Consider the following 27,998-nt stretch of genomic DNA (forward strand, 5'->3'; position numbering starts at 1 on the left):
CTTTGTGGATCCTTCTTCCTGAATTTTTCCATCTTGCCTGAGGTGAAAGGGCTGGGGCTGGGGGAAGAGGTGAGTATTGACAGCTCTTCCTTGTCCTGATCCTTCCACCCTTGCGTTTGTCCAGCTCCCAGGTCAGCCCTCTGGCTTCTGACCCCCCCACTATTGCAATGGGCACCCCCTCTCCTCAGAGTGCTACATAGTGACCTCTTTCAGGCCTTGCTGGGTGAGTAACCCTATTTTCTGAGGGGCTTTACTGAAAACAATTGACCCAGGGTTGCCCGGGCAATGATTGAACTTATTTAACTGATTGGGAGTCTAGAGATCGCACTTGGCTCAAGCAGGAGCCCTGCGAGGGGTCACAAGACAATTTCTTCCAGATGCCCCATCAGCCTTGCATGTGGGAGCTCCTCCCGCACCGGACAGAGGAGCTGTTGACAGGGCTGCCCAGGGAGGCAGCACTAGGGGAAAGTAACTCAGTTTTGTGCCTGTGACAGATATCCTGGAATATTATGAAGCTTCCATCTCAGAGAGTCAGGTAAGGGGGTGAAGTGGGGACACAACTCCTATGGAAGCAGGCAGTGCCAGAGGGGTGAGCAAAGCCTCCCCAGACTTAAACAGACTTGGGTGCCTGGTGTCAGGGCCATAGAGAATGTCTTTCATCCTGTAGCCCTCCTTCTTCCCTCCTATTTTGGGGGGGGGAGAGAGGTCTGCATCAATTTTGGACACAAAATTGAGTTCTAGGCATACTTACTTTTTAGGCTTCCTCTGGAGATTCTGAGGAAGACCTAGGCCCCCTGGGATTCCCTTCGACCAACCCCTCCCATCCCCTACCTATGGCTTCTCTCGAGTATTTAAACAACCCTGGTGCTCACACACCAAAGGTGGCGGCTGCCTTCTCTAAGAAGCTGAAGCCATCCTCAAAGTCACTGATGTCATAGCCGGTCGCTGACCAGCTCTGCGTGTTTGTCTTAGGACCTCGCCGCTTTGGCTTCCGTCTCCTTTTCCCATTATCCGGGTTCCTGCCAGCACCGAAGGAGTTAACTCTGCCAAGGCACCCCCCCATTCTCTCGCTCTCCGCTCCCTTCCTCCCTCCCCCTGCTTCCTCTCTCCTCCTCTCTCCCCTTCCCTCCTCAGCTCCACGGCTCCCTCGGCCGCTGCCGCGACCGACCCCCCCCCACTCCCCCCGCCCCCCCACCACTGCCGGAGACCCTGGCTGTTAGGCAAGATCCCCCCGCACCCCGGGGCTCCCTGAAATCCAGTTCCCCTCCCCCACCTCATCTCATGCCCCAGCCCCCGAACTCCGGGGCTGCCAGCCCCCGGTGCCCCCGCCCCTCCTGAAAATTGGGGTGTGCTCCCCAAACCCCATTCCCTACATTGGGGACCCCCTTTTTGGGCCCCTTTTTCCTCCCTCCCACGCTCCCCTCCCTTTCCCTTCTCCAACCCCCTCTTTCCCCTCTCACCCCTCCCCCCATCCTGGCCCCCCCTGCAAAAGTGGGGTGCGGAGGGGGGAGGGGTGAGAACCCACCAAGGGGAGGAAGGAAATTCCGATGAAGTCAGAGCCCCTTACCCGCCACAGCGGCCAGGCCCCCCAACATGGACTGTCTCTGTATAGTGACAACCAAGGTAAGCATGATGGTGGGGGACAGTCCTGGGGGAGGGTATGAGTTTGTGGGGAGGGATTCGGGAGGCCTGATTTGGGGCTGAAGACCCTGGAATGTGTATATGGAATGTATTGGGGGATCATAATTTAGTTTGGGGGTTCACATCAGAAAATGCTGGGTTTGGCCACAGGTGCCTCCTGGAGTGATCCCTCTGTACCTGTGGAGAAATGGGAAATTTGGGGTATTCTGTGACTTGGGGGGATCTTGTGGGTTTGCTTCAAACCCACAAATGGTCAAATAGCATCACTGATGTTTGAGGGAGACTTATTTAAGGAGAAGCTGGCCCTCATGGGAGTCCTGCTCTTGCACGCTAGGAGCTAGACTACGTTGGTTTGTGAGGTTCTTCCTTCTTGGGTTGCAAGTGCTGTGTCCAATTTAAGGGGACTCCTGGCATGGGGGCAGAATGATATCGGTTGTGAATGTCTGACTGGTCTGGGGCTGTCATCTGGCAGAGGAGGGGTTGGCCTTCAGGCTGACAGGGCAAGTATCTGGTGGTAGATCCATTTGGGAATGCTTTCTCAGTCTGATGGAACTGGTCTTTTAGGATTTGATCACACGAAATGAGGCGAGTTGAGAGTTGTCAGAGGGCTGGAGTTTGACATAGGATCCTCTGAGAGAATCGACCAGGTGAGGTTAGGATTTGGGGTGCTTCCATCAGAGGTAGGAGCTCCCAGCTGCTGAGGCTGCCCGCTCCTGAAGAGGAGGAGGAAAGATTTTAGGAGAGAAGGGATTTTAGACGGGGACAGGTGGGTAGTGCAGAGCCTGGGGGGTGGCCCAGGTAGGTGCCTGATATCCCCATTTCCACACACACCATCTCTACTCCTGGGTGAGGAAGGGGGATAAGAACAGATAGAGGAAAATGTTTCTGTTACTCCTGGCACTTCGGATCAAGGTGGAGGAGGACACCTGGATTTAAGGTTACTGGGGTGGAAAGGAGTAGGAGGGCAGGGCGGTGACTGGGAAGATCTGTACAGAGGTGTCCCATGTTGGATGGAGCTGGAAAGAGCAGGAGGTTTAGGATAGGGATCACAGGCACACTCCTGGTGGGATGACAAATACCTAGGTCTTAGCTTCGAGACTAGGACTGGAGAGCTGGATGCCTGGTGTGTAGAGGGATGCTTGGGAGGGTGGCAGGCAGCTGGGGGCTGGGGGGGTGGGACAGGAAGTGGGGGCCGGGGAGGCGGGGTCTGAGTGAGTCACAGGCTGGGGAGGGGGTTATATTTAGTGGGAACTGCAGCTTCTCAGGGGAGAGAGCTAAGGACACACATGTTCCCTGCTACAAACTCACACATATGTATACACATGTGTTGTGCACATGTGAACAATGGATGGATGAGATTGTTGGGGCAGGAGGACCTATAGGTCTGGGGCTTCAACTGCTCTGAAGACTGCTTGTTTGTTCTCTGTTCTGTGGGTCTGTGGTCTTCCTCTCACACAGCTCTCCCTTCCTCCCACACCCCCACCCCAACCGCCCCAACCACCCCAACCACCAGTGTCAGTGAATTTTTGAGCCCAGTTTCTCTGGCTTGGTTTCTTCTAGTGTTTGTCTGTTCCTCTGGTCTTCCTGTTTCCGGTCCTTGACCTGCCCCTTAGCCTTAGTTCCCTGCTGTGGTCCCCTGTGTACAGTGTCCACAGTAGGCCAACTGGAATGTGTGGGCTCTGCTTTTAACACGTGAACATACACACATGCGAGTGAGGGTGAGGGGCTTGACTGCACTGGCAGCGATCCTCGGGGGCGGGGCTTATTCATCTCCCACACACCTACTTTGATGGATCCCAGGCTTGAGCTTCTCCTAAGGAAGGAATCTTGTGCACAGATGATCATGCATTTGGGTTTTACAGAGGCGTGTAGACCCAGGCTTGCCACATTCCTTGGCCCCCAAACTTGTCAGTCCCAGGATGGCGGGGACTCCAACTCCCATAAGGCTTCAAGGCCCAATAATCCTCAATGTTAAGACAGTTGCTGCTCCAGAGGCTCTTGGGAGTTGTGGTTCATCTCTATCCAGGGCAGTGGAGGGTAGCCCAGGAGGAGCCAGCAGGAGGAGCCAGCATGGCATCAAGCTGCCCCCGCTAAATGCTGGATGGGGTAGGGGCTGCTCAGGCTTTGCCTTCGTTCTGAGTCCTCCATCTTTCATTGCCTATATTTAGACTCCTGCCGCAGTAATTTAAAGAACGTTTATTGAATACTCACGAAGTGCCAGGCCCTGTGGTTTGTGCAAATTCTGCCTTTAGAGCTATCACTTAATTTTACACCGATCTGAGGGGATCTCTCAGTCTTTGAGCATCTCTTTCTCCCACTCCGCCCCCGTCCCTCCCCCTTCTCCCCGCGCTGCTGCCGCCGTTGCCATGGTAACCGTCGACGACTGAAGTTGCGTGGCTGATTTGAGGGCCGGGCGAGGGTGGCGGAGGGCGGAGCAGAACAAGTGGGGGAGGGCGAAAAGTGGGGAAAGACCGGAATGTTTGCACTGAGCCCGGGGCTAAGCGGTTAAACCCTCCAGGTGGTCCTTATTGGGCAAATCTAGGATGCTGGGGGCGGGGCGGTGTGACCAACGGCCTCATTCATTGGCCTACAGGGGCGAGGCGGACGGACAGTGTGGGCGAGGCCGGGGGAGCGAATGGGAGGGCAGTGGACGAAGGCGTGGTCTTGCCGAGGCAGGTGGGTGGGGTCTGGCTTACTCGATCTAGGAGGGGGGGGAGCATCCACTGAACGGGGCGGGGCCATGGGGCTGGGGTTACTTGACCGAAATGAGGCGGGGCTCGCCCGGGAGGGGCGTGGCGTGGTCCAGCACGCGGAAAGAAGCAAGAATAGACTGGAGTGAGTAACTGAGAAGCGCTGGGGTCTTCGAAAAGGAGAATCCGGGGTTGGGCGATCTGACGTCTCAAATTTTCAAAGATGGAGGCTTGTTCAAATTTCATCAGAGCACAACCTCCTACCTCAACTCTGTGTTCCAGGGAGACGGTTGCTCGGCTACAGCAAAGTCCTTGATTTCTGCGTTGCCAGGCAACGGGGAAACGGAAAATGGAGGGAAAAAGGAAGTGGGGGGGGTGCGGAGGGTCTTAGTGGGCCATAGCGCCCACTGGTGGAGAAATAAGGCCTGTGCATCTTCTATTTTAGAAGGCATTTCGCGTCCTGCTTTTCCGCAATGCGCCCTCTGAGAATCTAAGCATTCTATCTCCAGATATGAAACTAGGGCATCGGGGTTCATGTTGGGGCGTATATAACAGATTTCATTTAATGGCAGAGAGTGTGTCTGGGTAAGGTGAGATGCTAGGGAAGTCCATCTTTCCTGATCCCCTCAGCCCCCCCCCCCCATTTGGGGCCACACCCGGTGTGGATCATGGTTTACTCCTAGCCCTGCGCTCAGAGATCACTCTTGGCTGGTTCAGGGAATCATTATTTGGTGCCGGGGATCGAACCCTGGTTGGAGGTGTGCAAGGCAATCACCCTACCTGCTGTGCAGAAGTAGGTTTGAGGAGACTACTCACTGGGCTTTTAATTGGAAAGGTGGGCATTGAATGGGAGAATATTTGGAAGCGATGCTTTAAGATTCATTGGTTAGGGAGAAAATAGAAGACCTGGAAGAAACGTGGAGCAGTTGGTTTGTTTGGGGTGTTTTTGGAAGTTGTGTGGGTCACTGTAAATTGCAGACTGGGTTTAATTTTACTGAATGTTTTTTGAGATCTAGGTCTGGAATAAATAGCTCTTTGGGGGGTAATATTTCAACAGAGTTGAAATTAAGAAACATGGTTGAGGTGTAGGAAGCGGCATGTATGAACATGAGGGATGAAACAAAGGGATAGGACCCTGGATGTAGGTCAGTGGCAGTGGAAGAACATGCATTTGCCTGCAAGTACAAGGTCCTGGATTCAATCCCCAGCAACAGTAAAAAAAAAAGGAAAGAAGAGAAGGAGAGAAATACCTTTTAATGGGAGTAAATTGAAGAGTTTTGGATTTAATTTGGAGGTCATTCTTTTTTTTTTTTTTGCTTTTTGGGTCACACCCGGTGATGCACAGGGCTTATTCCTGGCTTTGTACTCAGGGATTACCCCTGGCAGTGCTCACGGGACCATATAGGATGCTGGGACTCGAACCCGGGTCGGCCGCGTGCAAGGCAACCGCCCTACCCGCTGTGCTATTACTCCAGCCCCTGGGGGTCATTCTTAAGATGCATTTAGTAGTCCAAATGCATCTGGTGACATTGGGAACTTAACATATTAGCAAGTCATGAATACTTATTGGGCCCATGGATTTGGAAACAAATTTGAGGACGGCTTTTTTGGATGCTGTTTACTTTTATTTTGGATTCTGGGGGCTCCTCTGATTTCTGCTTGGTGCACTGGGGCTCCCATGCAAACCATACACTCCAGTTCTCTGAACTATTGTCTTAGCCCCTATTTGGATGTTTGTATTAACAGGAGGCTAGTGTTTCAATGTGTCTGTTAATGAGCTGGTGATTTCTAAAGGGTTAAAGGATCTGTAGTCCTTAAACTCTTAAGCATTATTTGACTATCCGGTGGGGAACAGAAATCTGAGGGGGATACTGTCCACATTAGCAATCCTTGGGGATGGGGTTAAAGGGAGAGGCTTGTCAGGGGCACTATATATTCTTTGGAGGTCCTTAAGGGAGAGAGAAATACTGCTTCCTTTCCTGCATCCTAGGAGTCCAGTAACGATAAGAGGTGAGGTTTTGGAATGATTAGGTGATTTTAAAGATGGGCGATTGTCTGAAAGAAGGGGCCCCAGAGAATCAGGGGAATAAGATGGTACATTTTAGAAGTTCTCTGTAGTGGGGTCGGAATAGGCATGTATAGGTGGAACGCAGGAAGTTGATGGCCCAGAGGGTCTCCCCGCACCGCCCCCCCACCTCCGTGACGCTCTCCCGCACTGCGCAGGCGCTGCCCCCCCCTCCGGCCGCAGCCTCCAGTCGCCTCAGCCGCCGCAGCCCCCGCCCCTCTACCCCTCCCCCTCCCCCAACCCCGGGACCCTCGCTCTCCCACCCACCCCTCCCCTTACTCCCCCTCCCCTCCTCCATGTCGGCTCGGAACAGATTCGCCTCCATGTGTCTCTGCGTGGTACGTGCCGCGGTACGGGCTCCGGCCCCGCTCCCCTCTTTCCGGACCCCCCAAATCTCAGGGTGCAAGCTTCAAGTGTTGTCGCTCTTCCTTCTGCTTGGTGTGGGGTCTTTGGGTTGCAGTGTATTGCGGATAGGCACAGTGGGTCGCCCCTCTTATCATCATTCACTTTAACTCACACCCCTGTCTTTCCGGGTGCAGCCTTGGGTTCCAGGTCATTCTATGGAATTGGGGCTCCAATGATGAGGGGCTCACGGGGGAAGGAACAGCAGCTATCCCGAAGTATTTTTCTTGTCTCATGTCTGATTATATTGGGGTTCAGACTTGGTCCGCCAGTGGCATCCAAGCGGTCTCTTGTCAGCCGGAGTCCCAGTAGAGTGAAAGAAGGAATTCTCCTTGTCTGCCTTATCTGCATTCACTCTCCTGTAATTTGGGGCTAAAAGACCCAGTCTCAGTCCCACCCCCAAAGACTGCAGTTCTGGAGTTAACACTCATCCTCACCCCTCTAGAAGGCTTTCCTCCCCCCATTTCCTTGCTACATCTACTTGAAAATTTCCCAGAGACCAAACGATTAAACATTACCCCTTAACCCCCTTTTAGCCACATTCTGGGAACTTTGGTATCCTTCCCTGTTCCCCCTTTCCTTCACATCCTTTCCCAAGAGGAAGCCTTTTTCTCAGTTTTGACTCCCTCTTCCCCCGTGGGGGTGGGGCAAATACAGTTGTCTGCAGTCTCACTGTGACAATAGTTTACCTTCATTTCCTCTCCAGAATAAACCACAAAATAACCTTCTTTACCTTTTCATTTTCTTCTTGTGCACCCTGATACTTTAGCAGATTTAGGAATTTTCTCTGTGATACGGGATCGTGCTAAAGGGGTGTTGGGTTTAAACCTTCCTCTAAACTCCAGATTTGAAGCGGCAGCTCTTGACTCTGACTCACGTACTTCTTGGGAATTGGGAGGGCTTGTGCAGAGAGAGCTGCTTCCTCCTGTCTTTCTGGACCCTCTAGTTCTGGACCATTGTCCAGGTTTAAGATCTTTTTTTTCAGGCTGTAGAGTAAGCAGCCGTTTTCGGTCCATTGGATCCTGTTATTTGAGATGGCTCAGCTGTTGAAGACACTATTTTGCTTACTAAATACATCCTTCCTTTCCCCTTTCCCCGACATTTTCTGCCCATGGTATTGAAACCTCAGAGAATGCCCCCTCCACGTCATGGCCAAAGTTTATTTTGATAAGCCCCTCTTTAAGACTCTTCCCTCTTGCCCCTCTTCATGACTCTTCAGGTGTATCATGGTTCTCCTAGATTTTTGCTCTCTGTATCCTGGTCATGAGGGTCTGCCCTGCTCACAGAACCACTTCCCTCCTCTGTTCTCTTGGCTACAGTTCATGGGGGCTACATCCTCATCTTTGATTCATCAGCCTCTGGCTTTTCAGAATCATACTCAAATATTGGGCATTGACTTCGACAAGTTTCCTTTCTTGTGTTATTTTTATTTTTTTTTTCTTTTTGGGGTCACATCCAGCGATACTCAGGGGTTACTCCTGGGTCTGCACTCAGGAATTACTCCTGGCCGTGCTTGGGGGACTATACGGGATGCCGGGGATCGAACCTGGGTTGGTCACATGCAAGGCAACCGCCCTACCTGCTGTACTATTGCTCTGGCCCCTCCTTTCTTTTTGTTTGGGATGGGGTGGTTTGGGCCACATCCTAAGGTGCTGAGGCCACTCTGCTCTGAGCTTAGAGATTGTATTGGGTCCCTCAGGCGCAAGGCCACTTCCTTAACTCTATACCTTGTGTAATCTCTCCAGTCCTCTTGTCTTTTCTTATGAACGGTTTGTTTTGGGGAGTGTATTGAGTGTATTTTATCTTTTCCAATCACAGAGGGAGTTTTGGATATGGCTTCCTCATCCTTTTTCTCCTCTGGGGTTTGGGAGAGCCGGTTTCTTCTTTTCTTTTCGTTTCGGTTTTTTTTTTTCCCCAGGGGTGAGTGGAGGACCACACCTCGCTGTGCCCCGGGGTTTACTCCTGCCTCTGCTGTGAGGGGTCAGACAAGGGCCTTATCGGCTGTACTCTCACTCAGCCCCCCCAGAGGGTCTGTTTCTATGCTGCCTGGCACAGATGTAGGAGGAATCAGGCAGGATTATTGCCTTTCATAGCTCCCTCCAGATGCCCCCTTCTCTCTCTGGCCTCCAGTTAATCTCATTGTCCCTATTAAATTAGCACAGGAGGCAGGTGGTTATAAGTCAGGGGTCATGAGGGGTTTTCCACTCCAAAGGGCTGTAGAGATCAGGAATTCGCAGTCAGGCTCTGCACTGTCTCTCCCTTCCCAGGAAGGAGCCTGTCACCCATCCCTGTCCCCCTCAGAGTCCTTGCTGCCTCTTTACCTTCCCCTTCCTCCCCCTGTGCCTTCTGGCATATTGGATTAATCGACTGGAATGTGATTATTTTTAAAGGTGTGGCTAGACTTTTGGGGTCCATTTTCTGACTATGTGGGCGCCATTGAGGCCAGTGGAGAAAGAGCTGGATGCCTTCAGCCTTGTTCTGCCTGTGGGGCCGATGCCAAGTGCCTGCTAGTGGAAGTGTCTCACCATGGTCTCTGCCGGGGGCATTCGAGGTGCTGGAAAGCCAGTGGCTGGTTCAGAGGGTTTAGAGGCTGCCGTGGGGGAGACTGAGGCAGTTAGGGTGGGGTTTGCCTGGGAAGTCCAGTGGGGGGCCGAACTATAGCACAGGGAAGGAGGGTGGGTCACAGCTCTGGGGGCGGGATGAGGAGGATGAGGGAAACAAGCCTTTGGGGATGGCTACAAAGGTTCCAAATGCTTTAGGGGCTGGGACTAGGGAGGGACAGTAGGGGAAGGTGTGAAAGGGAGGGAGTATGCTGAGGAGAAAGTGTGTGTGGGGGTGATCCCAGGATGCTAAAAGCAGGATTTGGGGAGAGGGGAGGGTCCTGTGGAGAGAGGAGCGGTGTCAGACCTCTTGCGGTTAGGGGGCTGTGGAGAGGGTGGAGGGAGCGGAGCCAATGGGCTGGAGGCGAGGGAGCGGGAGGAGCTGGTCTGGCCCCAGGGCCTCCCACGTTGCCGTGGTCTGGAAGAGGAGGTGGTGGTACTTGGGAGGCGCCTGGCCGGCCCCAGTGACGCTTGCCTCCCGGTTGGTCCCCAGAAATACCGCTACCAAGATGAAGACACGCCCCCTCTGGAGCACAGCCCGGCTCACCTCCCCAACCAGGTAAACGCCCCCGAGCTGGTGCACGTGGCGGAGAGGAACTTGGCCCACCTCGAGGCGGTCCACGGGGTCGTGGGCCACGCCCACCTCTCCCCCATCCAGGTAGGAGACTCGGACGGGCCCTCCCCAGTGTGGCCCTCGGAGCCTCTCGGAGCCTGTGCGGCATCAGTCCCCAAGGGGTAGGGCGGTGTTCCTCTGGCAGTGTTTTGTGTGTGTCCAGACTCCGCTTAGAGATCCTGGGGCCCTCCTCCTCCCGTTTCCAACCGCTGCGCCCAGCTGTCCTTCTCTGAATTGGCCAGTCCTTCCCATCAGCCTGGCTTGTGGACCCTTTCCGCCTTGTCTCTGCCTCAGCCTCTGCTTCCCTCCCTTGCCCCCCCTCCCCCGCTGCTTTTCCCTCCCTGCTGGCTGCTGACTGCTGGCTGGTGCTTGATGCTGTCGCTCTCTCCCTCCCACGCACTCCTCCCTCTCCCTGATCCCCAGCTCCGGCCCTCTGCGGCCTGAGCGGCCTTGGTCCATCCCTGCCCCCTTCCCATGTTCTCTGTTCGCCACTTCTCTGCTTTCCTTTCAGACCTCTCGCTCAGATTCTCACCTCCCTCCACAGCTTTCCGCACCTTTCTCTCCCGCATTACCGTTCATTACTACCGGTTTCCTCTTCTCTGTGTTCCCACTATGTTTTGTCGTCCCGAAGTGCCTGGTTTCCGAGACCGTCTGCTCTCCAAGTCCCCTTTCTCTCTTCTCCCTGAGCCTTCTCTTGGGGCACAGGATGAGGAGGAATGGAGAGTAGTGGGCATATTGTAAGCTTTGAGAGTTAGGATTGGGATCGCAAGATCTTGTAAAGACCCCGGGAATGGAAAGGCTGCTGAATATTTCACCAAGATGATGGGGAAGAGGTTACTGAACCTGGATGATGAGCTCCTGGGGTGAGGAGGTAGCAGGAGTTGGGGGGCATAGCAAGTCTGTTCCCTGGCATGTAGCAAAATTGAGCAAGGATGAAACTTGTGAATTCCTGGGGCTGGAGCCAGACAGGGGTGAGACTGTGAAATCAGAACAGCAGGTTGAGCTGATTGAGAGGAAAGGAAGTCAAACCTGGAGCTGGGGAGGTGGTACAGAGTTTCCCCCTGAAGCCCTTCCGGCAAGGAGGGCAGGAAGGATGGAGCCTTCACGGAGAGAGAGAGAGAGAGAGAGAGAGAGAGAGAGAGAGAGAGAGAGAGAGAGAGAGAGAGAGAGAGAGAGAGAGAGAGAGAGAGAGAGAGAGAGAGAGAGAGAGAGAGAGAGAGAGAGAGAGAGAGAGAGAGAGAGAGAGAGAGAGAGAGAGAGAGAGAGAGAGAGAGAGAGAGAGAGAGAGAGAGAGAGAGAGAGAGAGAGAGAGAGAGAGAGAGAGAGAGGAGCATGATAGGGACTGTTAGGACCATACTAGGGGATGATGGCACCCGAGGGATATGCCAGTGGCTCTGAGTGTGAGATGGAGGGCTCAGGACAAGGCTTGGCAAGGATAGGAGAAGCATCAATTTTTAGGAGATGGGGATGTGTTGAGAAGTGAATTAGGATGTGGGGAAAGAATCTTGGAGGTATGAAGATGGGGTGAGGTAAAGTGGTGCCGCTCTCTCCTCCAGGGAATAGAAGCGATGGCGGAGGATAATGGCAGGAGACTGCTGAGGGATGCAGCTGCAGGAAGGCATAGCGACAGGGAAGGGGATAGAGTCGAGGCTAAGGTTCGAAGAAGGAACTTGAAAGTGTGACCAGGGGAGGAGAGAGAGGGGAGGGGAGCAGATGAAAGTAGTCAAGGTTATGGGCTGGAGCGATAGCACAGCGGGTAGGGAGTTTGCCTTGCACGCGGCCTACCCGGGTTTGATTCCCAGCATCCCATATGGTCCCTTGAGCACCGTCAGGAGTGATTCCAGAGTGCAGAGCCAGGAGTAACCCCTGAGCATCGCCGGGTCTGACCCGAAAAGAAAAAAAAAATGTAGTCAAGGTTAAAGATGGGGTCTGGGAATAAGGCTGGGGCCAGGGAGTAAGGATAGGCTATATGGGGTAGATGCTGGACATGTGGATGAGACTCTGACTGCTGCGACTATGGACTGGACAGTAGTGTTTGCTGAGGTTTTGGGGGGCTGGGGGATGGTGTTCGTAGATTTATGGATATCTGGTCTATTTTAGAACTTGAAAATGGTAATTAGTATTGAGAAATAGCAGTAAGGGAGAGGTGGGCACTCCCTGCTGGAAGGGAAGAGCAAGGAAGAGTCTGGGGAATCATTGATAAATGCTTTGTGCTTGGTAGGTTGCAAATAAATAAGGAGGAGATAGGTTGGGAGAAAGAGGAAAGAGGGAGCTGGGGGCCCCCCTTGAGAAAGGAAGATCGAGAAAGAGTCTGGGGATTTGCAGATAAATGCCTTGTGATTGGTATTTTGCCCCCTCCCATCCCCCCTCCCCAAGCAAGGGAGGAGATAGATTGCCTCCCTTTATTGCCATAGCGACAACGTGGTTGGCCGATGTGGTTGCCGCTGCTGGCGCCGTTGCTCTGGCAATTGGGGAAGCCCTTAGAACCAGCCTAAATCTGGCCTCTCCCTGTATCCAGCAATGTCAGGGATCTGGTTAAGCCCCATTTTAACCCTTTCCTGAGTGAAGGTGGGTTGGAAGATGAGAGAACAGGACCTAGGTGCACTGTGTAGATGAGGGGAATGGGAGAGGGAGGAAGGAAGGGAGCAGAGGAGGAAGGGAGGATATTTGTTCTGTGCTGTGCCCACAAAGCTCAATAGCAGGGACTTCTCAGCTGGCTAACAGGGCGGATCTCGGGTGTCTGCGCCCCCCTCCGCCACCCCAAGCCACGCCTGTCCTTCTCTTCCCTCCTTTTCCTCCTTTCCGGTTGTCCTGACGACAAGGTCTCCAGGAGGTGGGTCTCCCCAAGGCCTTGGCTGGGCTGAGATACTGTTGCTAGGCAACAGGGTCCCTAGGGGAAGGGTGGATTAGATGGCGGGTGGGTGAGAAGGAAGAAAGGCCTTGCAGCTGGGGGAACCCCAGATTCCAAGGCTCAGGGATTAAGACAGATGTGTGCGAAGGTGAGGGGCAAACCTCTGGTAGGACTATAAAGGCATGTGGGGTCTCTGTGTGGAGAGATAGGACAGGAAGGGGACCGAGCACAAGAGGGCTGCACCCGGTGGACTGTGGACGTATGTCCCGGGGTGTCTATGTGTAGCACATAAGGCATATAACACCCCTGTGGTGCTACATCCGGTGAGAAGCTCTCCCAGCCCCTCCCTCCTCACTCTTTACCATCTGCTGCTCCTAGTCTGGCTGTTGCTCTCTCCTCCCTTCTCATACCTCTCCTTCCACATACAGGGGCCTCGGCGGGGCACAGTTAGGTCATGTACATGGGCATGTGTGGCTATAGCCTGGAGGGGTGCAGGGGTGGAGCAAAGGCAAGAATGGCAAGAATCTTAAATGGCAAGAATCAGACTGGCTAGTGGGACTCTTCATTAGCAGCTTCCTCTGGAGCCAAGGCTCAGGCAACTTTCATCTCTTATTTCCTCTCCCGCCCCCCCCCCCCACAGGCCAATTCACCCCCTGTGATTGTCAACACAGATACCCTAGAAGCCCCAGGATATGTGAGTTGCTTAGATTTTGGGGGCCTTGCAGACCGGAAGGGGTGAGGGAGGGTCTTGGTCTCCAGGGAGGGGCTAGGGAGGGTCTGGGTCTCTGGTCAGGCTCCCCAGGAGCGTCCGGCTCACTGTTTCTGTGTTTCTGGCCCGCTGGAGTTGCAGGTGAATGGAACAGAGGGGGAGATGGAATACGAGGAGATCACGCTGGAAAGGGTGAGCAGGCGCCTCTGTCAGAGCTCCTCTGCTCCGTGCTGCTTTCGGCCTGTGTTTTCTGGGTGGCCAGCCCTTAACCCTGTGTCTCCCTACCCTGCCCCTCGCCCTGTTCCCTGTCATCTCCGGCCTGATGTGTAGTGAGCAAGCTGATTCTCTGTCTCTTTTTTGCCCAGGGTAACTCAGGTCTGGGCTTCAGCATCGCAGGTGGCACTGACAACCCACACATTGGTGACGACCCATCCATTTTCATCACCAAGATCATTCCTGGTGGGGCTGCAGCTCAGGATGGTCGCCTCAGGTGGGGAGAAGTTAGGGTCTCAGTTATGTGAAAGGAGGGCTGCCGGCAGCCCAAGGCTCCTGGCTCAGGTCCACCTTTCTGCCCCCAGGGTCAATGATAGCATCTTGTTTGTCAATGAAGTGGATGTGCGAGAGGTGACTCACTCCGCTGCAGTGGAGGCCCTCAAGGAAGCTGGCTCCATAGTCCGCCTCTACGTCATGCGGCGGAAGCCCCCAGCTGAGAAGCTCATGGAAATCAAACTCATCAAGGGACCGAAAGGTAATGTACCATGGTGTTCCTCCACCTGCCTCCCTGCCCCACAGCCCGTAGAGCCGGCTTACCCACTTATGCTCACCCGTTCTTCTAGGTCTTGGCTTTAGCATCGCAGGGGGTGTTGGGAACCAGCATATCCCAGGAGATAATAGCATCTATGTGACGAAGATCATTGAAGGGGGTGCGGCCCACAAGGATGGGAGGTTGCAGATTGGAGACAAAATCCTGGCGGTGAGGAGTCCCATTACTTTCCTGGCACACCCTCCTTGGATCTTCCCACCTGGCCTTGGAAACCTGAACTTTGCCAAGAACTCCCCTTTGGGGTTTGCTCTCTGAACTCTGCTTCCCTCCATCCCAGGTCAACAGTGTGGGGCTGGAGGATGTTATGCACGAGGATGCTGTGGCAGCCCTTAAGAACACATATGATGTCGTCTACCTAAAGGTGGCCAAACCCAGCAACGCTTACCTGAGTGACAGCTATGCTCCTCCAGACATCACAACCTGTGAGAGCCCTTGGCACCCCAGATCCCTTATTACCCGTCCCACTTGGTCCCTTGACGTCAGAGTTAGTTCCTCTTTGATAATCCACATAGAATAGCCACAACACCTATGTTGTTCGCCATAGCTGATGAAGAATCAGCGTAGACGAACTAGAAAAGGGCTCAGTAGAAAGAGAATTTCCCCCCTAGAAGGCATAAATAAGGGCCATTGATTTTCTGGCCAATTTTATTAAATCCTCAGTGAGCAAATGATTCTGAAGTCCTTTCTGAGGCTAGGAAAAGATAACGATTCATTTTTTATTTTATAAGAGCAGGTGAAAAAGGGACTATATAGACCAGTCTTGCTTGTAAATTAAGATTTAAGAGTTTATAATAACATAGTAGCATATTAAGGGAATAGCACAGTTATTTTTTTTTTCTTTTTGGGTCACACCTGGCGATGCACAGGGGCTACTCCTGGCTCATGCACTCAGGAATTATCCCTGGTGGTGCTCGGGGGACCATATGGGATGCTGGGAATTGAACCCGGGTCGGCTGTGTGCAAGGCAAATGCCCTACCGCTGTGCTATCATTCCAGCCCTGGGAATAGCATAGTTATATGTTAGTTTGTTTTGGAAAATTGAAAGGCGATTGGATACTAGGAGACCACTGACAGTGATTCATTGTATTAAAAAGTTAAGGGAAGGTCTAGAGAGACAGTATAGTGGGTAAGGCATGCAACAACTGACCCAGGTTTGGTTCCCTGTACACTGCTAGAAGTGATTTCTGAGTGCAGAGCCAGGAGTCGTCTCTGAGCACTGCTGAGTGTAGCCCCAAACAAACAATAATACAGGGATAAGGCATTTACTTGCTTTGCATGCCATCAGTCCTGACTCATCCCTGAAGTTACATAGGGTCCCCTGAGCACCACCAGGGGTCACTCCTGAGCATAAAGCGAAGTACAGTTCCTGAACACCATGGATATAGACCAGATGCTAACCCCTCAAAAATAAACAAATAAACAGCCCAAAAACCCTTAAGGGAGAGTTAAGTTTTTTTTTTTTTTGGCTTTGTTTGTTTGTTTGGGGGCCACACTCAGCACACTCAGTGATGCTGGGGGTTACTCCAGACTCTACTCAGGAATTGTTTCTGGTGGTGCTTGAGATGGCAGGGATTGAACCCAGGTTGGCCATATGCAAGGCAAGAGCCCTATCTGCTGTATTATCTCTCCAGACCAAGAGTTAAGGTTATTATTATTATATTTTTTTGCTTTTTTGGGTCACACCTGGCGATGCACAGGAGTTACTCCTGACTCTGCACTCAGGAATTACCCCTGGCGGTGCTCAGGGGACCATATGGGATGCTGGGAATAGAACCCGAGTTGGCTGCGTGCAAGGCAAATGCCCTACCCACTGTGCTATCGCTCCAGCCCCTAGTTAAGTTTATTTTAAAGTCAATTTTCAATAGATTTGGAAAAAGTATTTGATGCAATTCAATATTTTAAAAAAAGCACTGTAGCACTGTCGCACTGTTGCATTGTAGCACTGTCGTCCCGTTGTTCATTGATTTGCTTGAGCGGGCACCAGTAATATCTCCATTGTGAGACTTGTTACTGTTTTTGGCATATCGAATATACCACGGGTAACTTGCCAGACTCTGCCATGCAGACAGGATATTCTCGGTAGCTTGACAGGCTCTCTGAGAGGGACGGAAGAATCCGTGTCGGAATCGAACCTGGGTCGGTGGCATGCAAGGCAACCGCCCTACCTGCTGTGCTATCGCTCTGGTCCATCTTAAAAAAATAGAAAAGAAAAATTCAGTATCTATTATTTGTTTTTTGTGGGGCTGGAGAATTAACCTGAGGGCTTCTTGACATGTGTATTCCCACAATCCTAGCCCCTCAGAATTTTTATTGGTGTAGGTGGTGTTACATCTGATATTACTCAGAAGTTACTCCCAGCTCCTTGCTTGGGGGTCACTCAGTGGTGCTCAGAGGACCGCATCGTGCTGGAAACTGAACCCAGGCCTCCTGCATGCCAAACATGTACTCTGCCCTTTGAGCTGTCTTTTAATAGCACCCATAATCTCTGACCATCAGATGACAGTGGCCTTTTCTCCCTATCAGTCATAAGAATCAAAAAGTGTCTTTAGATATGCCAGATGTCCTCTGGGAGGCTTGAGAATCATTGCATTAAGATTTTAAGCAGGGCTAGAGAACAGAATACATAGAGGTTACATTTAAAAAAGGATAAATACACATTCTTTGATGTGAATTATGCTATTTTTAAAAACATTTTGGTTTTGGTCCATACCTAGTGATGCTTAGAGGTTACTCCTGCCTCTGAGCTCAGAAATAATTCATGGAGGTGCTCGGGGACCATTTGGGATGCAGTGGATTGAACCCAGGTCAGCTACATGCAAGGAAAATGCCCTACCCACTGTACTATCATTCCAGCCCCGAGTTGTGCTATTTTCTATTTGTGTGAAATTTTTAATTGAGGGGCTAGAGCAATAATACAGTGGGTAGGGTGCTTGCTTTGCAAGCAACTGACCTGGTTTTGATCCCTGGCATCCCATTAGATCCTCTGAGCCTACCAGGAGTGAGCTGAGCTCAAAACCAGGAGTAAGCCCTTAGCATCACCTATGTGGCCCCCAAGCAAACAAATCTATAATAGAATTAACTGAAAAATTTGAAAGGATAAGGAAGGTTAAGAATGTGACTGTGGTGCTGGAATGATAGTACAGCAGGCAGGGCGCTTACCTTGCAAGTTGCTGACCCAAGTTTGGTTCCTGGCACCAACTATTTGGTTCCTGGCACCAACATGTTCCTCTGAGTACTGCAGGGAGTGATCCTTGAGCACAGAGCCAGGAGTAAGCCTTGAGCACCACTGGTGTGGCTACCCCAGAAGAAGGGAGAAAAAGAATGTGATTGGGGCCAGAGCGATAGTACAGCAGGTAGGGCATTTGCCTTGCATGCAGCTGACCTGGGTTCAATCCCCAGCATCCTATATGGCCCCCTAAGCACTGCAAGGAGTAATTCCTGAATGAAGGGCCAGGAGTAACCCCTGAGCATTGCTGGGTGGGACCCTCCCCCCAAAAAAAAATATGATTGTATATAAGATACATAGCAAGAATTAGCAAATTTTCAGCAATAAGAAACCATAAGAGCTAAAAATAAATCTGGTTTGGGGACCAGATAGATGATGCAGCAGTTTGGCAAGCCAGGGTTGGTCCAAATGGTACCACATTATTTTCAGTGAGCATCTCCTAACCATCATCAGAAGTGGTCCCAGAGCAATGAGCACTGAAATAAAAATAGAACCTCAGACACTGCCATATGTAACCCCCTCACCAAAAAAGAAATCTGTTTAGCTGGACAAGGATGTAGCTCATTGGTAGAGAGTATGCATTGCGTGGTGAAATACTGGGTTTGATCCTGGTGTTTATATGCACACACATGTACACACGAAGAAATTTTAAAAAACCAAGGAAAAAATCCATTTTGTTATAGTAAAAATTCTATATAATTAAAAAAATGAAAACTGGATCAGTAATGCCTTTTTGTTAACTAAAAGGCTTTTATGAAGAAAATGATGGAATTTTGTTACTGAACATAAGAGAATCGCCAGAATCATAGTACAGTGGATAGGGCACTTGCTTCGTATGCCCAAAAAACAAAATTAGAAACAAAACAAAACAAAAAAGACTGGAAGAGATGCAACATCATTTCATATTTTCAGATGGAGAAACTTAATATGCCAAACATCTCAACCCTCTCCAAGTTAGTCTATAAATTTTATGCAATTCTAATCAGAATTTTAATGTGATTTTCCTCTTGGAACTTGGCAGGTTGATTTTAAAGTTCTACTGGAAAAATACATTTTGGAGAATAGCTAAGACATTTTTGGATAAGAATAACGAGGCATGACTACGCCGACAATATGAAAGTACACTAAAACTGAAGGAAAATTGTATGACACTGTCTCAGAATATTGTATCTACTGAAAGGATACTTGCTCCTTGGAGAAAAGGCTGATACCAGATCTTGGGCAAGACATGGATGAAATGATTTTATAGCATCCTTCATTCTTTTTTTTTTTTTTTTTTTTGGGGGTCACACCTGGCAATGCACAGGGGTCATTCCTGGCTCTGCACTCAGGAATTATCCCTGGCGGTGCTCAGGGGACCATATGGGATGCTGGGATTCGAACTCGGGTCGGCCGCGTGCAAGGCAAACGCCCTACCCGCTGTGCTATCACTCCAGCCCCACATCCTTCATTCTTGAAAACAAGAAAGATATCCAAAGCTGCTAGGGTCATGTTATAAACACATAAAGACACAGGTTGTTTATGTCTTTCTATGTTGCTCTTACTGGTGTGTGATGGAAATGCATAAAAAAAAAGAAAATGCATTAAATGTATTAAATTCTGTGAGATAATGATACTTAAGAACTATCAAGAACTATTGGGCAGTGACTAGAGAGATAGTACAGGGGCCGGAGCGATAGCACAGCGGGTAGGGCGTTTGCCTTGCACGCGACCGACCCGGGTTCGATCCCCGGCATCCCATATGGTCCCCCAAGCACTGCCAGGAGTAATTCCTGAGTGCAAAGCCAGGAATAACCCCTGAGCATCGCTGGGTGTGACCCAAAAAGAAAAAAAAAATAGAGAGATAGTACAGGGGGTAGGGTGGTTGTGTTGGAAGCAGCTAACCCAGGTTCGAGCCCTGGAATCCTATTGTGGCCCTCTAAGCCCTGCCAGGAGTGGTACCCAAGAGTAGAGCCAGGAATAAGCCCTGAGCATTGCTGATGTGACTCCAAAACAAACAAATATGAAGCAACAAACAAAAAATCCTAAACAAAATAAAACACAAAACCCTGTAGAATAATTAGGTACCTTTCTAAAATCTATCCATTTTGGAAACTGACCAATTAAGAGAAAGGGTCCACTATTATCCTCCCTTTACTATACAGATCACCTCAGAATAATCAAATGGTTACTATGAGTAAGCTCTTTATAGAAGAGCTTCTACCAAAAAAATGCTTCCTTCTGAGAAATAATAATACTGAAGGAAATAATATAAAACCAGCACATTTTTCAGTCATCAATGAAAAAGAACCTGACAGTGATTGTCACAGTGGCTACTAAAATCCTCAGTGGAAGGCAGTTGACGGGGTCTAAATCATTAATTTGTTTTTGGGCCACACCTGACAATGCTCAGGATTTACTCCTGGCTTTGTACTCAGGAATTACTCCCGATGGTGCTCAGGAGACTATGTGTGTAATCAGACTAGGTAATTAAACCAGGGCTAAGATGTACAAGGCAAGCACCTTACCAGCCCCTGAATCTACTGATTAATCATGTAAAAACACAGACAGATATTACTGCATCTTATTGTGATGCAGTAGCCTATGAAACATACTTGCCAAGAAATTGAACTTAAATCTGATGAGTGTGTAGAACAAGTGACCAGTTTAAAGGAGGTGCAGGGTGAAGGGACATCATACACTTATCAGGATTTTTCTAACAGAAGGTGAAAATGACCTTGTTGTTTCTAAAATGATCATCAAAAGAGAAAAAAAGGTGATGAATTTTTGGATTTTTGGTCCACAGCTGGCAGTGCTCAGGCTATACTTCTAGCTATTGTTCAGGGATCACACCTTGCAAGGTTTGGAGACCATGTAGGGTTCCGGGGATAGAACCTGAATAGACCATATTTAAGGCAAGCACCATACCCATATCTCTTCAGCTCTGAATATTTTTTCAAAACTTTTCGGCCACCCCTAGCGTTGTTCAGAGTTACTCTTGGTAGTGTTTAAGGTACCAGGGATTGAATCCAGGCTTCCCAGATGCAAATCAAGATTGCTTTGTATGCATACAGCCTATTAAAATATCTCCAGCCAAAGGTGATGAATTTTATAGAATTTATTTTATAGAATTCATTTTATAGAATTCATTCAACTGAATGAATCGGCAAAAGAACACTTCCTCCTGATAATACTGCTCTTGACTCAGCCATCCCGGCATCCCTAGGACACGGAGCTCGCACCTCTAATATTCTCTAGGGAAAGCAACCCCTGCTAGTGTCACCTCTGTCCTGACTTGTCGCTGACATCTACTTTACCTCCCATGCCCTTATTTCTGGTGGAATAACTTCCTCTTCCCCTGAGTCTGGCTCTCTTGGTTCCCAAGGTAGAAGGTCCCATGGTGGGTGCTCCTCTGCCCTTGATGTCTGTCTCATCTTTTTTTCCTCTTGTCTTCCTTCAGCTTATTCCCAGCACCTGGACAACGAGATCAGTCACAGCAGCTACCTGGGCACAGACTACCCCACAGCCATGACCCCCACTTCCCCTCGGCGCTACTCCCCAGTGGCCAAGGATCTGCTGGGCGAGGAAGATATTCCCCGAGAACCGAGGCGGATTGTGATCCACCGGGGCTCCACAGGCCTGGGTTTCAACATTGTGGGTGGCGAGGATGGTGAAGGCATCTTCATCTCCTTCATCCTGGCTGGGGGCCCCGCAGACCTGAGCGGCGAGCTGCGGAAGGGGGACCAGATCCTCTCGGTGAGGGACAGCCAGCCCCAGCTTCTGTTCCCCCTCCTTTCCTGGGCAGAACCCAGAGCTCATGGGTGGGGCTTGTGGGTTCTGGCAGTCACCTTCAGCAATTCAGCCTCTCCTCTCTACCTAGGTCAACGGTGTTGACCTTCGTAATGCTAGCCATGAACAGGCTGCCATTGCCCTTAAAAATGCAGGCCAGACGGTCACAATCATCGCGCAGTACAAACCAGAAGGTACCAGGCGTGGAGCTTTTCTTCTCATGGGCTGGGCTGATTCTTAGAACACTCTCCTGAGCTGTGGTTTCAGCAGGGGTGGGGTGGGGGGGCAGTGTGGCAATAGGAGGGGCCAGTGCCAGGAACCTCTTGTTCTTCCTCAGAGTACAGCCGATTTGAGGCCAAGATCCATGACCTCCGGGAGCAGCTCATGAACAGTAGCCTGGGCTCAGGGACCGCCTCCTTGCGAAGCAATCCCAAGAGGGGTTTCTATATCAGGTCAGACTCTCTGGGCTACTCACGGTGGGGGTGGGGCACCTGGCTTGGGGGTTGACGCTGGCTGAGGACCTGACCTGTCCAGCTTATCTTTGAAATCTCTCTCAGTGGGGAAACAGTCTCTGCCTCAAGGCCCCTTTACTGCCTTCTAGCCCCTCAGCACTAGGCACTTTCCCTACGACTCTGAGTCTGCTCTACAATTTGACAACTCACAGTTGAATTTTTTTTTTTTTGGATCATACCCAGTGATGCACAGGGGTTACTCCTGGCTCATGCACTCAGGAATTACTCCTGGCCCATGCACTCAGGAATTACTCCTGGCCGTGCTCGGGGACCATTTGGGATGCTGGGAATTGAACCCGGGTTGGCTGTGTGCAAAGCAAATGCCCTACCCGCTGTGCTATCACTCCAGCCTCCACAGTTGAATTTTTTTTTTTCTTTTTGGGTCACACCCGGCAATGCACAGGGGTTACTCCTGGCTCATGCACTCAGGAATCACCCCTGGCGGCGCTCAGGGGACCATATGGGATGCTGGGAATCGAACCCGGGTCGGCTGCATGCAAGGCAAACGCCCTACCCGCTGTGCTATCGCTCCAGCCCTCCACAGTTGAATTTTTAAAAAATTATTTTAATTTGGGGGCCACACCAAGCAATGCTCAGGGCTCACTTCTGGCTCTGCACTCAGGGAACACTCCCAGTGGGCTTGCAGGACCCTGTAGGGTACTAGGGATCAAACTTGGGTTGGCTGCTTACAAGGCAACTGCCTTACCTCCTGTATTCTCTCACTCAGCCACCCACCAACAATTCACATATTAATTAATGCTGGATCAGGGATGTGACTCAAGTGGTAAAGAACCTACCTTGCATCTGCCCTGGGCATGGTCCCTCATCCCTCTAGCCCCACTGGATATAGCCTGAGAGCCCTGAAGCACCACCTGACTTCAGGAGTGGCCCCCACCAAACGAAAAGTCACTGCCTGGCACTGTAAAGGTTATCTGGAATGTGGACCCAGCCTGCACACTCCCATGGGCAGCCAGGGGAGCTGGGTCTCTGCTCCATCTCTCCAGGGCATCTTGCTCTCTTCTCGGGGCTCCTTCTGTCCACACCTCTTTTTTATCCTCCAAGATGAGGTACTGTCCTACCTGGCTACCTCCCAGGCCCTCTCTTCACTGTCTCGGCTCCTCTTCATCCTCCTGTGCTGCTCTGCTCTGCCCATGTCAACTGGAACTGTCAGCTCTGGCCTGACCTCTTTCTGGAGGTCCAGGTCTGCAGTTTGGCCATCTGCTTTCTGGACATGCCCACTGGGATGTTCCACAGGCATATCACATCACCATGTCCCAAATTGAGCTCTTCTCTTCCTTTGTGCGTGCATGCTCTCTGTCTTGTCTCATCCGTGTTTTCTCTTTCTTTGAATGGTCACCCAGATGCCTGGTTCAAACTGGACCTGCAAGTGGCCCTTCCCTCCCTGATGGGATGCTGTTGGCTCCTGGGTTGTTTAGTTCTAACTCCCCAGTGATGTCCGGAGACTCTTGTCTTCTTTCTCATCCCATTGCTCTGCCTGCAACTTCATGGTTTTTCTCTCCCTGCCTTGCCCCTGGCAGTCATGACCAGAAGTTGACACTGATTAGGCTAACCAGACTGGAAAGGGTGATCATTCATTTTTCTTCTTTATTTTTTATTTTTTACTTATGAGTGGGGGCAGGCTCCAACTTACCTTCACAAGGGTGGATCCTTCAGTTGCAGAAAGCCTTTTTTTTGTTTTTTTTTGGGAAGGGAGGAGATATAATTCTCACTCTAGAAGTCACAGAGTCAGGGGACCCCTGTGTGGTGGACTGAACAATAGTAGGTAGCTATGGTGATGATGAAGTTTCTGTAGAACTTTTGGTCCCCACATAGTTTTGGGGTTCCTCAGAATACATGGCAACTGTGGGAGAGAACCATCAGTAGCCCAGGCTTTGCTGTAGACCAGGGTTCTTCAACTGTCACACACCTGCAGACCAGCACCTGTCCTGCACACCCGCCCAGGCCTGGCAGTCTAACCAAGGTGGTGGAACAGTGGTTTCGTAGCAATCTGTGGACTGGTGGTTGAAGAACACTGCTGTCGACTTTTCTCCTAGGACCTTAGGTCTGGGTTTCTAGTGGTTGGGGTCATTCTTGGAGTCCTTAGCCACCGAGTTGACAGTGGCCATCTGCCCTTACAGGGCGCTGTTCGATTACGACAAGACCAAGGACTGCGGTTTCCTGAGCCAGGCCTTGAGCTTCCACTTTGGGGATGTGCTGCATGTAATTGATGCCAGCGATGAGGAGTGGTGGCAGGCACGGCGGGTCCATTCCGACAGTGAGACCGATGACATTGGCTTTATCCCCAGCAAACGGCGGTGAGGCTCCTGGTGCCTGCAGCCCTTCTGCTACAGGCACCCAGTTCCCAAGGTTCCTGGGCGGGTAGCCTGTAGTTCCTGGGGCTGTGTAGATCCTGAGTTCTCAGGGATCTGCTCGGCTCTCCCGGGCAGCATGACTAACGTGAGCCCCTACGGTTGCTCATGGGCCTAGGGGCTGTTGGCGGATGGGGTTATCAGCTGTTCTAGGGCTTTTCATGGAGGATTCCCTGAGCCCCATCCATCCATTTATGTTTCCCACAGGGTTGAGCGACGAGAGTGGTCAAGGTTAAAGGCCAAGGTAAGTAGAAGAGGGGCTGAGCTTGGGGGGGTGAGGGACTTATTGGGGGGGCTGGATTCTAAATCAACCATATGGTGTCTTTGTTCCTAGGATTGGGGCTCCAGCTCTGGATCGCAGGGTAGGTAGGGTCAGTGTGGGGCGACCTGGAGGAGAGGGGCTCCGTGTTTCCCTTACAGCCTTTGGGGGATGACATGGGCTGCTGAGCCCCCAAGCAGCGCCCTTCCCAGCTGCCCTCCTCCCCCTTAGGTCGAGAAGACTCCGTTCTGAGCTACGAGACAGTGACGCAGATGGAAGGTGAGCCCTGGCCTTGGCTTTGGCCCTCGTCTCTCCCGCTCCCAGCTCTGTCTCGTCTAAACCAGATCTCTCTCCTCAGTACACTATGCTCGCCCCATTATCATCCTTGGGCCCACCAAGGACCGTGCCAATGATGATCTTCTCTCCGAGTTCCCCGACAAATTTGGATCCTGTGTTCCTCGTGAGTATTGGGTCAGGGTTTTAGGTGGAGACGAACGGCGGGCTCTGCTGGAGAAGGGTCGGGGAGACCCACCCCAGGGGGCTCTAGGCATATGTGGGTCTTGGGGGTGCAGAGGACACAGAGAAGGGGGAATTCTTGGCCCCCCTCGTGTCCCGCAGTAGTCATTCCAGGCCAGAGACTCGGAGGACCTGAGGGAGCCGGGGCGGCTCTGCCCTGCTCCCGTCCCGTGCTTCCTAGCAGCCCTTTGCCGTTTGTGGACCAGCTCTCTAGGGGCTTGTAGTGAGGTTTCAAGCTAGAGGGATGGTGGTTAGATCTTTGGGGGGTGGGGTGACTTCCTGGCAGATACGACACGGCCCAAGAGGGAGTATGAGATAGATGGCCGGGATTACCACTTTGTGTCGTCCCGGGAGAAAATGGAGAAGGACATTCAAGCGCACAAGTTCATTGAGGCCGGCCAGTACAACAGCCACCTGTATGGAACCAGTGTCCAGTCCGTGCGAGAGGTGGCCGAGCAGGTAGGACCCAGTGGGCACCCCCCCGTCCTCTTCCTTTTCCCCCCCTACCCCCGCCCCCCACCCCTGGCCCTCCTCCAGCTCTCTCTAACTCTCTTTCTTTCTGTCTCTTTCCCTGCTGGGTCTCCACTCGCTCCTCCACCTCCTTCTCCTCTTGGGCGACTCTGTCTGACCGCGTGCACTCTGTGCTCCTCCCCTGTGCCTCCCCCCCCCCCGCCCCGCTTCCTGACCCCAAACTCTGCACCACCATCTGGCCCCTCATTCCTCCTCGGCTCCCCGACTCGCCCTACTTCTCTCCTCCTGGGGCCTGGCCCCCGTCAACTCTCCCTCTCCTGTGCCCCGTGTCCCTTTGGCCCTGTGCTCTCGCCCTACCTTGTTCCTGGGGTCTCTGCCCCCCTCTCCCGTCTTCTGCCACTTCTCTCTCTCTTGCCCCTCACCCTGCCCTCTCTCCCTCCACGGATCCTTTCTCCATCTGCCTCTCCTCCATCCCATCTGTCCCTTCTTGTTCCTTCCATCTGTCTGTCCTTTGTCTGTCCTCCCCCCCCCTCCGTCCTCTACCCTACTTCCTTTCTTCTTTCCCTTTGCCTGACTCGTGGCTCACTGCTGCCCCTCCGGCCTTACTCTGCCCATCTTTTGGGTCCTCTCCCTGTTTCATTTTCCTTCTCCGCCCGTCCCCTCTGTGCTTGTTTCCTCCCTGCTCTCTGCCGTTTTCTTTTTCTCTCTCTCACTTCTGTCCACTTCTCCTTCTCTACCTTGACTCTCTTTCCATTGACATCTTTGTCATTTCCCTTTTGGCCCACATCCCATTCCCACCTTTCCCTGGACTCTGTCCTGTCCTGGCACCTGTCTGTCTTTCCTGCCACACGCCGGCCCCCCTCCACCCACCCTGCCTGCCCCAGGGGAAGCACTGCATCCTCGATGTCTCAGCCAATGCCGTGCGGCGGCTGCAGGCGGCCCACCTGCACCCTATCGCCATCTTCATCCGCCCCCGCTCCCTGGAGAATGTGCTGTGAGTATGGTCCCAGGGGGGCTCCCCTTCACTTCCCCACACCTGGGGGCCCTGGTTTGAAGCCTGGACACACTGGCTCCAGAGCTGGATCCCAGGAGATGCAGGAAATCCCAGGCCTTTCCCTTCCCTTCCTGCCTTGACCTAGAGGGGGCGGCAGCTCCCCGCAGTCCCTCAGGTGAGGTGCACGCTGCTGGGGCTTAGTCAAGGGCCGTCCGGGGGCCTCGTTGGACTCAGGCTGCTTCTGGAGAAGCCGCAGCTGGCTGGGGTGGGCTCTGGGGTGGGGAAGCTGTCATTTGCAACCCCAGAAGACACGTTCCATGCTCCAAATAAGAAAACACTGGGCACAGCTTAACATCTCTGGGTGGAGGAAGGAAAAGGCGGGGTGGGATGCCCCTCAGCCAGTGCCTCTCCCTCTTCACAGAGAGATCAATAAACGGATCACGGAGGAGCAAGCCCGCAAAGCCTTCGACAGAGCCAGCAAGCTGGAGCAGGAGTTCACCGAGTGCTTCTCAGGTGAGGCCACAGCGGCTGCTGCCAGCGCACAAGGTGGGAGGGTGGCTTTGAAGGGCGTGTCCCCTGTGGGTGGTGGACCCCGGTGGCTCAGGGCATGGAGGCTTAGAGAGAGGTGCCCCTTTGGGCTGGCACACCCTCCTGCCTGGGCCGCCAGCCTCATTCCCTGTTCCACCCCACCCCCAGCCATCGTGGAGGGCGACAGCTTTGAGGAGATCTACCACAAGGTGAAGCGTGTTATCGAGGACCTCTCAGGCCCCTACATCTGGGTCCCAGCCCGAGAGAGACTCTGATTCCTGCCCTGGCGTGGCCTGGACTTGCCCTGCACCCACCGCCTGGGCCCCACGGTCTGGACTCAGTCGCCCAAGCCCTTCACACCCCTGCCCTGCCCGCCTCCCTCCCACCCTTCTTATTTATTTCCTTTCTAACTGGATCCAGCCCACTGGAGGGGGACGCACTCCTCTGCATGTATCTCCGCACCCCAGAACTGGGCTCCTAAACCCTAGAATTCTGGGGTCTGGAGGGGGGCCAGGCTCCTGGTCCTGAGCCCTTGTTCCTTAGGACCCCCTACACTCTGCCTGCCCCCAATGCACACACAAACCCACTGGGGGTCACCTGCCTTCCCCCACCCCTCCCCCCCACATTCCAGAAGTCAGTGCCCCGTCCCGGAGCGGCTGTACCGCGGCTGCTCTCTCCTAAGGAAGGGTCTGGTGTCACCCCTGCCCCTGCCATAACTTCCCATGTCCCTTGATTTCTCATTTAATTTTTCCATTTTTTTCTTCTCAAAGGTGGTTTTTGGGGGGATAAGTGGGGGGACTCCATTGTGGGCCCCCTGCCTTCCACATGCCCCCCACCTTTTTTCTTTGCCGGTTTGCATGAGTGGAAGGTCTAACTGTGGCTTTTTTTTTTTCTGGGATTTTTTTTGGGAGGGAAGGGGAGGGATGGGTCTAGGGAGAGGGGAATGTGGGAGGGGGGTGGG

General features: G+C 52.2%; 1 protein-coding gene across 8 annotated transcripts; it reads left to right on the forward strand.

The window, feature by feature from the left end:
* The first annotated feature begins 1,239 nt into the window (after nt 1-1,239).
* Nucleotides 1,240-27,959, forward strand: DLG4 (discs large MAGUK scaffold protein 4). Of its 8 annotated transcripts, none has more exons than XM_055133591.1 (20): nt 1,240-1,623; nt 9,892-10,056; nt 13,503-13,556; nt 13,704-13,763; nt 13,937-14,061; nt 14,150-14,319; nt 14,408-14,544; nt 14,672-14,816; nt 21,060-21,355; nt 21,480-21,582; nt 21,726-21,840; nt 24,039-24,215; nt 24,477-24,513; nt 24,604-24,631; nt 24,760-24,807; nt 24,887-24,988; nt 25,331-25,503; nt 26,400-26,509; nt 26,931-27,022; nt 27,206-27,959. In XM_055133591.1, exons 1-20 carry the CDS (start codon nt 1,594-1,596, stop codon nt 27,310-27,312), a joined length of 2,274 nt encoding a protein of 757 aa, XP_054989566.1. In that variant the 5' UTR covers nt 1,240-1,593; the 3' UTR covers nt 27,313-27,959. The 8 variants fall into 8 exon arrangements, with proteins under 8 accessions (XP_054989566.1, XP_012787340.1, XP_054989568.1 ...); XM_012931886.2 differs by having other exon boundaries at nt 1,243-1,623; nt 9,892-9,957; nt 13,707-13,763; nt 27,206-27,958; XM_055133593.1 differs by having other exon boundaries at nt 1,244-1,623; nt 9,892-9,957; nt 27,206-27,958.
* Nucleotides 27,960-27,998: the final 39 nt, after the last annotated feature.

Source organism: Sorex araneus, chromosome 3, assembly GCF_027595985.1.
Source record: "Sorex araneus isolate mSorAra2 chromosome 3, mSorAra2.pri, whole genome shotgun sequence".
NCBI lineage: Eukaryota > Metazoa > Chordata > Mammalia > Eulipotyphla > Soricidae > Sorex > Sorex araneus.